Below are 14,224 nucleotides of genomic sequence, written 5' to 3' on the forward strand. Positions count from 1 at the left end.
AAATACATAGATAACTAGAGTTGTAGTACTTAGCGCCAGGATTATGTACGGCGGGATACATACACACACACCACAAGCGTCGATACTGCTCGAATTATTTATATTCTTCGAAAGACTTCATATCGTGTATAAAGCTGAGTATCAACAACAGTTATCTTTGATATGTGGCACAGAGTGTGGAATATAAAAAGAAAGCGTTGCTGCTTCTTAAGGTAGATGAATTCCTGTTTCATTTTTCCCGCGATGACCAAAGATAAGATATTATCATGCACAAGATTCCAAAGCCGGTTCTATATTCTGACATAGCAAAAACGTGGGTTTCCAGGAGCACGTCCCCATATATGCCACCTTGGAAGTAAATGATTCCGTCAGAATGAAATACTTTTCAGAACGGTATAATTATCTGATTTTCCCCCAGCAAACCTAATAACAGCTTTCATGAATTTTGTTTCATTTCCTGCTTAGTGTTGATGTCAGGTATACGAGCCTATAAATTAGAGGGATTTTTGAAGGAGAGACTGAATTACTGCATCAGAAGAAAATAAAAATCCAAGCGTTTATGCTACAGTGCATTCTGTAATTTTATTCGACACTTTTAAATTAAGACATAACGAAATAAAACAAAGTAGTATGTTATACAAGTGCACAAAAGGGACTAACACAATATGGCCTAATCGGAGATAGCGAAACCATATATTTTTATTTTCGTTATCTTTCTAATATTTTTCCTATGCAAAAATGAATAACTAACTCACATTTTACTACATTTTTCTATATTGTCAAACATTGAGTCCTTCATAAGTTCTCTTATCTGAGGTGCATAAATGATGCCAGCCATAAGCTTTTCCAGACTGATTTGAGGAAATTTCTGCTGAAGAAAAGTAAATCCAATGCCGCCCTTGTCCATTGCTTTCACAAAGTCGTTCATCAGTCCCAGTTTGATATGTAAATGTGCGAGTTTGGTTCCAGATAAGAACGAGCTTGAACAGTGTGTTAAACAGGTTCCAAACTTTCCCGTTAGTGCATTTCTTGTCTGGGAAAATGTTGATCATCAGCCCGACTATCCAACAAACACAAAAAGCATGGGTACTTTGTTTACCCACCCTGTAGTCCAAAAACCAATCCAACTACCTTAAGATCTCCACAGACCAACTAACCATGGTCATTGTAGTTCAGAGCAGAGAGTGGCTTATCTATGCTGTCGTGAGTTTATTTCATTTGCACCGAATAGGATTGGAACTGAAGAGTATTTATTTCCGCTGTGAAGGAGGACTGCTGGAAAAGTCGACGATTAGTCTTCATTCAGTAGCAACATAGTCCCGCCTCATTAATTGAATTAAACCAGCAATTTTGTTGCAGTAAAATAATGACGAGTGCTTCTGGGTTGTGAATAACTCTCTAAATTCTCTTTCCTTCTCTCGGCACCAACAGAATGTTGTCTTACGTGATAGCAAATTCTTCTCACGGAGAGGAGAACCCAGAAGCTGTGTTGATTCCTTTGATAGGTTTAGATCCCGTGCAAAGTTATTGAGATCTGTTTGTGTTAGAGGCACTAGCCGGTCATTTTCTTCTGGCATGTATTCTCCATCCTCTGCCTTGTCTACTATGTCATAAGACTCTGATTCAGAGGTAGATTCCATTGCAACATTTGGCTCGGAAACGGTCAGGCCTAGACCATGATGGACTGGTCTTATGACAGACGGAACATTAGGATACTGAATGCAATGTTTATTCTTGCGGTTGACTTCTTTAAGATTAGTCATGTAGAAATAGTAGCCTGGCATATGATCTTTACCCTCTTCCCAAACCATATGAACAGCGAATTTCATACTCTTCCTTTTTATTTATCCAATCACACATGTTTTTCAGCAAACATGGGGTACGATGGCTAATCCTGTCCGAAAGCTTAACTCCGAAGTAAGCATGATATACCTTCTTCGCAAAATCAGAAATATTTGCTAGTGGATAAGGAATAATTAAATTACCATCATATGTAGCAGAACTTGTCAGGGTGTGTTGTGCATTTGTTTTCTGTTACTCTAAGATACGTGTTCGAAATAGAAACACAAAAAGCACAGATTCTTATAAGATCAGTCACATTGATTGGAGATCACATTCTTCTAACTATTTTCAGTTTCAGTGTTGTCAATGCAGTTTCAATGTAGTCAATGCAGTTTCAGTTTCAGTTTCGGTTTCAATTTCCTGAAAGTAAACAAAAACATCATTAAATCTACAGTATAATACCTATGCAAAAAATAAGAATAGGCGATACCTGCAACCTTGTTCGCATTATACTTAGTAATATGTAAGGCGCAAAAGTCATATTTCTCATATCTCAAAAAATAGACCTGATCCAAGAAAAGAGGTGTCATTTTTGGATTCAGCGCACCAAAAACCTACAAATCAATTGGAAAAACCTTCGACCTTTGAAGGAAAATAAAAAAAACGTAGGCCAGTGTTAGTGAATTGCAACGATGGAATTTACTCGCAGAATGTGAATATTATAGATTAATATTTCGTATTATTTTGATACATCAGGCAAATGGTTTTATGTTGAGTGTTATTGTCATTGTTGCTCATCTATGTAACCTCATAGCTTCTTTAGATGTATTTTGTCAAACTCTGGCATCTTTCTGTAGTACTCAAGAACCAACCTGGACTTTCAAACGGCACTGATTGTTTAATCGTTGTATCTTCAGGTGTCATGAGTCATGACTGAATAAAAGAACTAAGTAATTCGCAATTGTATTTTTGGGTAACCCACACATAGTATTGAACCTAACACCTTCAGAAAAATTGTAATTATTACAATGGAATTTTTACTAAATAATCTGCCCACTGCGCCAGAGGTTCTTGGCGACAGTTCTAGTACGGATTTTAGTATTAGAACTGTTCATAGAGACGCGTGGCACAATAGTTGAAGCACTTGAAAAAACACAAACAATTGTAAAATGATATTCTCCTGAATGTTTAAGATTCAATTCTTAGTGTGCGAATTACTTCGGATCACTCTCATGACAGTCTTCCTTCTCCTGGATACATTTTTATGAGGACTGAGGGTGCATCTCCCCCATAGGATTAAACTTGCCCCCAAATATAAACCGGGAAATGTCTACGTCCTGGCGCGGCTAATATTGTAGTAATATTTGCTATTTATATATTAATAGTGTTTTATTACTACGAGAAAATAAGACGGGGTACATGCTTTCAGAAAAAAAAAGCATTGTCGCTTGCTCAATATATTTGGGCAATATTGATATTCATTTAATGAAAGGATCACGGATACGATAGAATTGTTGTGATAAGATATAAAAGTCATGAACCACAATAAAATATTGTCGATCCAACCTAATTGTGTCTAAAGATAATAGAGATTTGGCCCGGGGAACAATCGGAAGCTCCTGCGTAAATGTTAATCGGGTTGGAATTGGGGATGGGGGGGCATGCGAAATTGGATAATGAATTGTCTGGTCAAGTAGCACCAATCGAGGATTTGATGATTCGTTTTGGTCAAATTACTGTCACCTTCATTTCTCTATTCATATAGGAAACGATTTGGTGCGATTCGAAAACACTTTTTGCTTTAAATTGCCTTCACAATTGAATTGCGACTTGGTAAAGTTCAAGGTTACATCGCTTTCCATAAACATTATCTGAAATTCAGCTATTAATTATTTCTATTATCGTATCAATTGCCCATATGCTTGCAATCAGCATTATACGCTTACTCAGCAATTGCTAAGATTGTTGTCTTCATTTTCATATATTACGATATCAATACGTGGTATTTTTATCAGCACCGAACAAAATAATAATAATAATAATAATAAAATAATAATAACAATAATAATAATTGCTGTTATTGTAAACTATTTTTTTTTAATATTATGTGCCGATGAATCATAATTATCGCATCCTTATTAACCATGGAATTGCAATCTGGAAGTAATATTTTTCAAAACAATAAAACTACCATATATTTTGCTTGTACTATTCCATCATGTGTCTATAAAACAACACGATATCTATTCGAGGTAATGATTTATTATAAGTCGATATAACGCTGAATTTGTCGTACTCTTATCATCATATGTTTATGAATTTTTTTAATGAGACTTTATCCTTTGCATTATATGTATTAGTGAGACAACGGCTATTATCTTTAGCTTTTATCTCACGCGTTTCCGGTCGATGTAAGCTTATACCGTTAGATATATCTCGTCGAACTCGGGCATCATTCTGCCAAAATCTAGAATTTGTACGGAATTCTGATACAAACGCCTTATTTAATCAATGAGAATCTATATGTTCTCGTTGCGTCAACCAAGACAGTGATCCTTAAGTAATTCGAAACGCTATTCTTTAATATCATCTGCGATGATTGAAGCTACAACCGCCTAGATAGGGTGACTTGGAACTGAATTTTACTTAGTATTTTTCCTTACGTAATGATGCAATTGCGAGTTGGTGGGAAAATCTGCGCACTCATGTCTAACAAAAAGTTTAAGCATTTCTTCCATATTTTCGGTTTAATCAATTTTTCTTACAATTTCACGTTTCAAAAACAGACTTCTCAATTTAGTTGGAATATTCTTTCTCAAAGAAACATCGCTCTTCTACCTTTATTCTAGAGTTATTCCAATGCAAAGTTATTTCCCACCTCAATCCCAATCTCTTGTTTTGAATTGTAAACTTTTCACAGCAACAAGATTTACTACCACATAAATATAATTAACATTTAATTGACTTCACAGGGGCAGATTTTTTCAAGAGTTACTCATCCGTATTATTATTTTTTATTACACGGTGGTCACCACTTAACAAGGCCCGGACTCCACTCAAGGATAAGGGTTATTGCAAGTACAGTACGTTAGTGTGGAGATTTAATGAAGCGTTTACTTAAGAGGACGGTTCATTAGAAATTGGGTAACGTTGGACTTGAAGACATCCAAGTTGTAGCCAGGTGGGAAGCAGACAGACGGAACAGAGTTCCACAGGCGCGCAGTTCTAAGAAAGAAGCTTTGTTCATGGAATCCACGTTTTCATTCAGGCACAGATAAAGAGTGGAGCAAATTTTTCACAGTGGATTCAGCTAGACGGGTGTTTTTCGTGATAGATTGGTGAGGGGGGACCAGAGATTGGAGCTCAGACGAGCACTCGCCATGGAAACAATGATAAAACAAGGATATGCTCACAACGTCTCTTCTGTGGGAGAGAGGTTGCAGGGTAGAGAAAAGGGCATCCCCCACCAAGCCACGAAGTCCTTTTTTTACTTTGTCAAGGCATGATAGGCTGTTTTTAGCAGCTCCTACCCAGATATAGCAGCAATATTCCATCCTTGGACGTACTTGGCTTTTATATAGATAGAGAATTGCATCAGTAGTGAGATATCTTCTGGGGCGGTAGAAGGATCCCACTATTTTCCCAGCGACCTTGGCAACAGACTTGATGTACGTGTTCCATTTCAGACCAGGAGCAAAGGACAACCCCAGTATTATTGCTTAACTGTGGACTGTAACGGATATCCATGTTAGTTTATGTAAAGATTATGAGATTTAATTAATTATGTTTCTCATGTTCCAAACATTCATTGCATACATCTTTATTGAAGTATTCTTTTGATAAACACGGGTTAACAAAAACATCTATGGCAACACATCAAAGGCCGTAAATGACTGATTCTCCCTTCTCTGGTCTTGAGCACGTTGTACAATCGGGAAAGAGGCGGCTGGTTACCTTTAATGCATATTAAACCAATATTCTACCATCAACGGTTTGATCCCCATCTGGCATCAATTGAATAAGTCTCGTCTTGAGGAGTCTTCGTGTTGTGACAAGTTTCTGGGTTTTAACTTTACTCCTGATCTAAAGTGAAACACGTACATAAAATCTCTTGCCAAGTTCGCTGGAAAAATGGTGGGATCATTCTACCGCTTCATTAGACATCTCACTGCTAATGCAATTCTCTATCTATATAAAAATAAAGTACGTCCAATAATGGTGTACTGTTACCACATTTGTACAGGAGCTGCTGGAAAACATTTTTCTGCTTTAAAAGAGTATAAAATAGTCTTCGTAGTCTAGTGGGGGTTGCCATTTTCGCTTCCCTTAACTGCTTTTACACGGAAGATATTTTCGGAGCCTGTCTCTGCTTTATCGTTATTTTCATGGCAAGTGCTGTCTGAGCTCCAATCTATGCCCTCCTCGACAATATTTAACGAAAAAACACTCGTCTAGCAGAAATCACCATGAATAATGCCCCTCACTCTTTATCTGTGCTTTAAACTTAACGTAGATTCCATGAACAAAGCTTTTCTTATAACTGTACGCCTGTGAAACTCTCTTCCATTTGCCTTTTTCCAGCTGATTTCGATTTGTTAGTCTTGAAATCCAACGTAAAAAATTCTTGATGAACGGTCCCCTTAAGTAACCCGATTTACCAAATTTCCACTAATTAAGATTAATACGATATTATTCCATTGCCTACTGTACATTCAATAACCCTTATCCTCGAGTGGCCTCCGGGCTTTTATAAGTGGTGCCCCATATATGAAAAAGTAGCAAAGAATAATGGCAGGTAAAAATGTTCACATTTTTTTTGTAAAGTATTGTATGTTATTTTACAAGATTACCAATACCGTTTGAAGTGTCCCAAGGGGGTTCAGAGAAGATCAGAAGAAAAGACGTTGTCATTGACATCAGAACAGTTTCTGACCCTCCTGATAGTCCAGACCATGAGCGCTGTGATTTTTGGATATTCCCAGCTCAAGTAAAAACCTTAGAGGCTGTTTAGAGTTGTAAGCCATATTTAGTTTCAGAACAGTTTCCGATACTTAGTTGTTCTACACAAGTCCTGGAGGTGACTGGTTCTCAGTAGACAGTTCTTGAGTTGGAAGCCACAGAGCAAATGATTCTTCTCCTGTTGACCCGAAGGAGATATATGCGAAGTTGCTACAGAAAAGGTTTCATTTTTATGGAGCAGTTCTGCTTTCTGATTGGTTGGTAGCAGAACGTAAATTAATTTGATTCGTCAGTTCCTACCAGCATCGTTTATAAATAAAATTTCCCGACTATGCGGGTCCATACCCCATTATCTATCAAATATATTGCAACAATTAGACAATTGAAATTATGAAAAAAGGCTGTGGCGAAGGTCATTGAAATGCTCACAAAAATGATTGGAAATGTTCACAAAGTAGCTGAGCAGCGGCTTGGTTCCCACCAGTTTTGGCAAATAGCAAACAGAATCCTGAACAGAAGTGTGTGCTCCATCCCAACTATTATCAATGGACCTGAGGTAATCTCGTCAGCATCAGACAAAGCCAAACTCTTTGTCAAGAACTTTGCAGCTAATTCTACCCTTTGCGACCAAGACCGCCAACCCCCAATATTTCCTCCTTATATCAGAAAACACGCTATGTGATATACGTATATCTCTACGTGATGTTGCCAAGCTAATCAAAAACCTTGATTCCAGTAAAGCAACTGGCACTGACGGTATTCCAATTATAGTACTCAAAAAACTTCAACCTGAACTAGCGCCCATACTTACAAAACTGTTTAAACGTTGTCTTAAGGAGAATAGTTTCCCATCTCCCTGGAAAATTTCATCAGTATGCCCTGTATTTAAGAATTCAGGTGATCGCTCATCCCCCTCTCAGTACAGGCCAATAAGTCTCCTGTGCGTCATGAGTATGTTGCTAGAATCTCTGTTAAATACAGAAGTTATCAACCATCTCAACAAAAATAACCTTCTTAGTGACACTCAATATGGTTTCCGTTCTGCTAGATCTACAGAAGATGTGCTTACACTTATATCGCATAGGATTAGCAAATCTCTCGACATATCTCAAGCCTTTGATAGGGTATGGCATAAAGGTTTACTTCATAAGATCGCTAGCTATGGTATAGCTGGAAAAGTCTTCTCAATTATTAAATCATTTCTTTCTGATAGGTTCATAAGAGTAGTAGTTGAGGGGCAAAAATCAGAAGCTCACAGTATTAATGCCGGTGTCCCTCAGGGGTCCATCCTGGGCCCAACTCTTTTCCTGATCTACATTAATGATCTTCCAAATCACATCCTTACATCATTTGTAGACATTTATGCTGACGACACTACCATTTATGGTAGCACATCTAAGACAGTAAACGACCAAGTTCTCTCCAATTCTCTCTCCTCTGATCTTGAGCACGTAGTACAATGGGGAAAAGAAGTGGCTGGTTACTTTTAATGCATCTAAAACCAAGCTTCTCTCTTTACATCATCAACATTCTAATCCACATCTGGCATCAATTGAAATGAATGGCTCTCGTCTTCAGGAGGCCTCAAGTTTTGACAAGCTTCTGTACTTGACCATTACTCCTGATCTTAAATAGACCACGTACATCAAATCTGTTGCCAAGGCCGCTGGAAAAATGTTGGGATCTTTCTATCGATCCGGTAAATATCTCACTGCTGATTCTATTATCTATCTATATAAGAGCCAGGTACGTCCAAGGATGGAATACTGTTGCCACATCTGAGCAGGAGCTGCTAGAAAGGACTTGCCCTGCCTTGATAGAGTTCAAAATAGACTTCGTAGCCTCGTAGGAGATGTCCTTTTCTCCTCCTTGCAACCTCTATCTCACAGAAGAGATGTTGCGAGTTTGTCTCTGATGTATCGTTATGTTCATGGAAAGTGTTCGACTGAGCTTCAATCTATGGCCCCCCTCGCCAAACTTTCACAAGAAACACTCGTCTAGCTGTAAACACTATCAATAATTCCCCCCACTCTTTATCTGTGCCTAAACCTAATCGTAGATTCCATGAACAAAGCTTCTTTCTTTGAACTGCACGCCTGTGGAATTGTCTTCCGTTTTCCTGCTTTCCGGCTGACTACAATATGGTTGTCTTCAAGTCTAACGTAAATAAGTTCTTGATGAGCCGTTCCATATAAGTTATCAAATTTACCAAATTTTCATTACTAATGATTATCCAATGTCCAATTTCTACTGTACACTCTTTAACCCTTATCTATGAGTGGCCTCTTGGCCTTGATAATGTGGTGATGCCTATGTAAAAAAAAAAACTTATATCCGTCACGCATAAGACAATAATCAGAAAAGGAGTTGACAATTATATTTTTAATCTTAAACTATTTGTTCTCTTATATAATATACCACTCACTATTAAAGTTTCTGGCAATGAGGGAATAATTGATGTTCTTTGAGTCTGAATGCACCCACTAACACTTTTCTTGAAAAGTCTTGGACTTTTAATTAATATGTCGTATATTTTTACATTAGCTAGGTTTTTACCTTGTCTGTAGCCATTTAAATAAATCGATTATAAACAGTGGAGCGCTCATATCATATGTTTAGATAACACTGCCATGCTTATTTCTATTATTATTAATGCTAATTAATATAAATATTATTGGTACAAAAACTGACTTTTCTTATATCGTATTTGATGATACATCTTCAAAAACAAAATCCAAATCTTGATCTTGTTTAATATCTGATATTTTCGTATGTGTGTGTGTGTGTGTGTGTGTGTGCAGAAAACATGGTTGCGTACGAATTCAAATTTCGAGATTGCATGGGTTGTCGACTTTAAGACACGCAAACTAGAATTTCCCCTGCGAGGGGCATTCAGTATGTAGATGTAATCCACACAATTAGAAAAATTGTCACTAAGCTTCGTTAACGGTGATTGCAAACACAAATCGAATTAGGAAATGCAATCTCTTAAACTGAAATGGTATATCCGTTAGAATCATTCTACACTCGTTTACTGACAACTACACGTCGCACTGCTTATACTCTGCTAGTACGACAACCTAAGTCTGATACTCTGCGGCCATTTAAACTAGGAGAAATACGATAATAATTTTTAACCTTGAATGTTTATAAAAGACAAAAGTAAAAACTATCGGATATTGGTTTTGCTATGAACACATTACGTGTGCACCCACTACAAATATTAAACTAATAATTTCAGCCTATTATTTTCATGAATTTGTAGTCGCTTATCGATAATAAATCGATTTAAAAAGATGAAAAAAAATAAAACACGTCTGTCGTTTAAGAAAACCGAAATTTAGATAACAGAGCGGGACTCACAGGCTTAAGCCCCATCCTCTAGGATAGCATCTGTAAGTTTGTAAAAATCCGAATTTCTCACACCTGATTTGGCGATGCATATTCAAAAACAAAATCCAAATCTTATTGTTGCTTAATATCCGATGGTGGGTAATCCATCGTGTGTGGGTGTATGTATAAGTGTGTATGTGTGTGTGTGTGTGAATGTGTGTGTGTGTGTGTGTGTGGAAAATCTAATTACGTACGAAATCAAAGATGTTTATATTTCATCCGATACACTGTTTTTTTATTAAGAATTTAAACGCGACTCTTTTAGAGAAAAACCTTACCTCTACTCAAAGTAATAAATCTATATCAGGCGACCGTAAAAGAAATACTGTACGGTACTAGTTAATGTTTAGTTAATATTTATAGCGATTTTTAACATCGTAATAAAAAATTACGGGCCGTCGTTTACTCGCACATTATCACCTCCCAAACTCCTGTAAAAAATCCAAGTGTTAACCGATGTTGCTACATAACGCTGCGTATGTGTAACGGTTTATATATTCTCGTTTAAAGGTGAATAAGTTAACCGGTCATTATGAATTTTAGACCGTAGATGCTAAGTATAAGAACGGTATGAAATCTTATTGATATTAAGTTTGATTGCATGGAATGTGGATAAATTGATGTGTGATGAACTCAAAATTCAAGTTTATCAGATATGAAGTAATATTCAATTGATATTCCCCAGATTTCAATTTCTTTACAGTGTGTTCAGTAGGTTTTGTAATACATAATATATAATCCCACATTTAGAAATGTAAACATTTGAGATTGAAACAACAATTGTCCAATTTTTATTTAAGCACAATTATCTCACTTTAAGTTGTTGCTGTTTATATTTCAGATAAAGGAGCTATTACAATTATATTTGAGTTGGAATCATAATTGGTAATTATATCAGTGTGAAAGGTCGGTGATCCCTAATAGGGATCTCCTTGTCACATACGAGTCAATCCTCAGTCACGCACCCCAATGTGACGTGTGCCTGTTGCAGGTCACTCAAATGTGACCTGTGCTCATTCTTCGCAGGGGGATTCTTCGCAAGGTATCTCTGCATAGTAGGACCCGCCAATCGATTTGTTCAGAATCACTTTCACCTTCGAGTTGATAGACTGCTGCTTCGTCGATATGCTTGATATTCTGTCAAATGACCAAACTGATTTTAAATAACTTGCATATCTTTATTTAAATCTTCTAAATCTGACATTAGAATGGTGAAAAACTTAATTTGTCGGGGGGTATTGATTTAATAAATCATGTGACAATTATTGCATTCAGCCGTCAGTAATTATCATTTTATACACTGAGATTACGCAAGAATCAAACAGTAAAAGAACATATTGTTGGCCTACTGAGCATTTATACAGAGCAACTGGAAATACTCACTAAACTCTGACGTGGAACGCTATGATTAAAGGTTATAGTAAATGGGAGGTGTGAGGTTGATCCTGGCATCTGTGCCGGGAGTGCTGAGGTATCTAGAGCTTCGGAGCACGAATGATTCAGTATATTAGAACAATTACCTTGTGTAATTATGACGGAAATCATTTTGCCTGCCATACGAGAGGTTTTGCACACAGGTGTACAGATACCATTTGACTAAATTATGAAATCTACCAAAATTTCACGGACGAGTAAAAGAAACGATTAAGAAGATAATAGAAAAGATATTTAGCTTTTCGTTCATAACATTAGGAGAACATTCATTTTTTCTATGTTTGTTGCATCAACTATGCAGTATTGCTTAGATAACTGTGTGAAATGGATGACATAAGATGGGCTAAGACATGAACTGAGAATCTGAAGGTGACAAGTTCAATTCCAGGTTTTTCCGAAGAAATACATTTATTAAATCAACATATGACCTTTTCACAAACCTCTAGCGATTATAGAGGTAAATAAAATTTAAATAAACAGTAAACACTACATATTACCCCTGCTTAGTATTTCCAAAAATAAATAATACGCTCCACGTTATATATATATATATATATATATATATATATATATATATATATATATATATATATATATATATATATATATATATATATATATATTATTTTACTTGGAATTCATTATTGAGATAAGTATTATTTATATTAATTTATTTATTGCGGACTATTATTCTCCTCTTTATTAGTTGTTGTTTCACGACGTTTCAGCCAACTATTCTGGCCTTCGTCAGGTATTAACCGCGACAGATAGAAACTTCGAATCCTCTAACTGCAATCACTGCCATCCGTAGTTGTCATCTCACCACGTTTTTGCCAAGTAAGTCTCTGGCCGGGTTTGGGTAAGATTGAAACCGCTATCTTCAGACAATTCTCATCTGGAACCGTAGAGAATCAACGTTTCTATCAACTGCGCCACCGCCCCCCCCCCCCGAATGGCGATCAAGGTTCGATTTTTTTATCATATAAATCCACGTTTAGGTCAGATAATAAATAAACGTGGATTTATAAAATCAAACAAATCAATCTTGATCGCCCTTCGCTTACTTTGCAAACACGTGGTCAGATGACAACAACTACGGATGGCAGTGATTGCTGAGAATGCAGTTAGAGGATTCGAAGTTCCTATCCGTCGCGGTTAATACCTGACGAAAGCCAGAGGAATAGTTGGCTGAAACGTCGTGAGACAACAACTAAGAAAGATGAGAATAATAGTCCGCAATAAACAAATTAATATATATATATGTGTGTGCGTGTGTGTATGTGTGTGTGCGTATGTGTGTATGTCTGTATGTATACTAACTTCACCTGGCTACGCATTGATGTGGCTCAATTGATTAAACGGAGATAAACAAAAAAAAACAATGCAAGTTTTCATGTGCTTAATTTCCTAAAACTTGGTGATGCACAATATTTTCGAACATTCATTTTTCTGTGCAGATTTAAAGATTATCTGGTATTCCTACTGCCATAAACGCAATATATAATTGTCCATGTGAGGAGCAATTAGTGTGTAGATGTAATCCACACAATTTGGAAATGTGTACCCTCGCTTTGTTGATGGTGATTGCAAACAGAAATTGAAATGGCATATCCGATGGAATAGTTCTATGTTCGTCTGCCTTACAACTACACGTCACACTGCTTAATTCTGCGAGTACGATGACAAAGTCTGATATTCTTCGACTATTTTAACTTAGAGAAAAAGAAAATTCGTGACCCCCCGATGTTTACAAAATTTTTTTTAAAAAGTAAGAAAATTATGAAGGAATGGTTTTACTATGGACATGTTGTGAGAACACTCACTTGAAAATGTAAAATGATTAAATTTATCCGATTATTCTTATGAGGGCTTTGCAGCTTGTCCATAATAAATCGATTATAAAAATGAAAAGAATATTTTTTAAAGTACGCCTTTGGATTACACTCACTGAAATTTATGTTACAGCTTTTGGGTTACAGGCTTACGGTTCCCCCACGAGACCATCCATAAGTCTGGAACAGTCGTAATTATAAAAATAAATATTTAATAAACCAGCAAAGTTAAGTTGTAGATCGGCGATAATTCATTAAAAAAGAAGAACAGAATGAAAAAAAAACATGTTATTGGATGAGTTTTTAAAAAATGTTTGCTAAACTGTTGTTTATTTGTGAAAGATCTGAATTGCAATTATGAAGGAAAACAAAAGAAAAGAAAATACAAAAAAAAACTATGCACGATGTACGTATCAGATACAGAATGGAAATGAAATATTAAAATATCACGTAATTTAGTCAATTAGTTTGTTTTTTATTCCATAGGACCATTTTTTACGACTAAGCGATTTGTAGGGGATTCGTCCGTCATGATGTAAACAAAAATGAATATTTTTAACAGAGCTAAAAGTAAGTATCACAAACCATTAAACAATTGTAAAAATGATACATTATACCGATTTTGTTTTGGGGAAAGTGTAATGTTTTATCGACAATAATTCGATGAAAAAAAATTGAAAGAATATCTGTAGTTGAAAGCCTTGGAACCAAGAATGTTAAAAAAAAAATGTGGGTGACAAAGAGTGACTTAAAACATGTCACGTTCGTTGTAGATCGGTTGCCTTTGATAAAGCTCGATTATGTAAGATACATATTGTAATATT

The 14,224-nt window shown here is 36.2% G+C and overlaps 1 protein-coding gene across 1 annotated transcript in view; it reads right to left on the reverse strand.

Moving 5' to 3' along the window:
- Positions 1-556: 556 nt before the first annotated feature.
- The window catches only part of LOC145284531 (uncharacterized), a 42,806-nt gene continuing 29,138 nt past the window's right edge, over positions 557-14,224 (reverse strand). Inside the window, exon 2 of the mRNA XM_080133424.1 lies at positions 557-2,202. Coding sequence (XP_079989550.1) covers positions 1,299-1,829 — 531 coding nt within the window. The 5' untranslated portion in view covers positions 1,830-2,202 and the 3' untranslated portion in view covers positions 557-1,298. The remainder of the gene's footprint in view (positions 2,203-14,224) is intronic.

The sequence above is a fragment of the Euprymna scolopes genome, chromosome 9 (genome assembly GCF_053919585.1).
Source record: "Euprymna scolopes isolate OS-2025 chromosome 9, ASM5391958v1, whole genome shotgun sequence".
Taxonomy (NCBI): Eukaryota; Metazoa; Mollusca; class Cephalopoda; order Sepiida; family Sepiolidae; genus Euprymna; species Euprymna scolopes.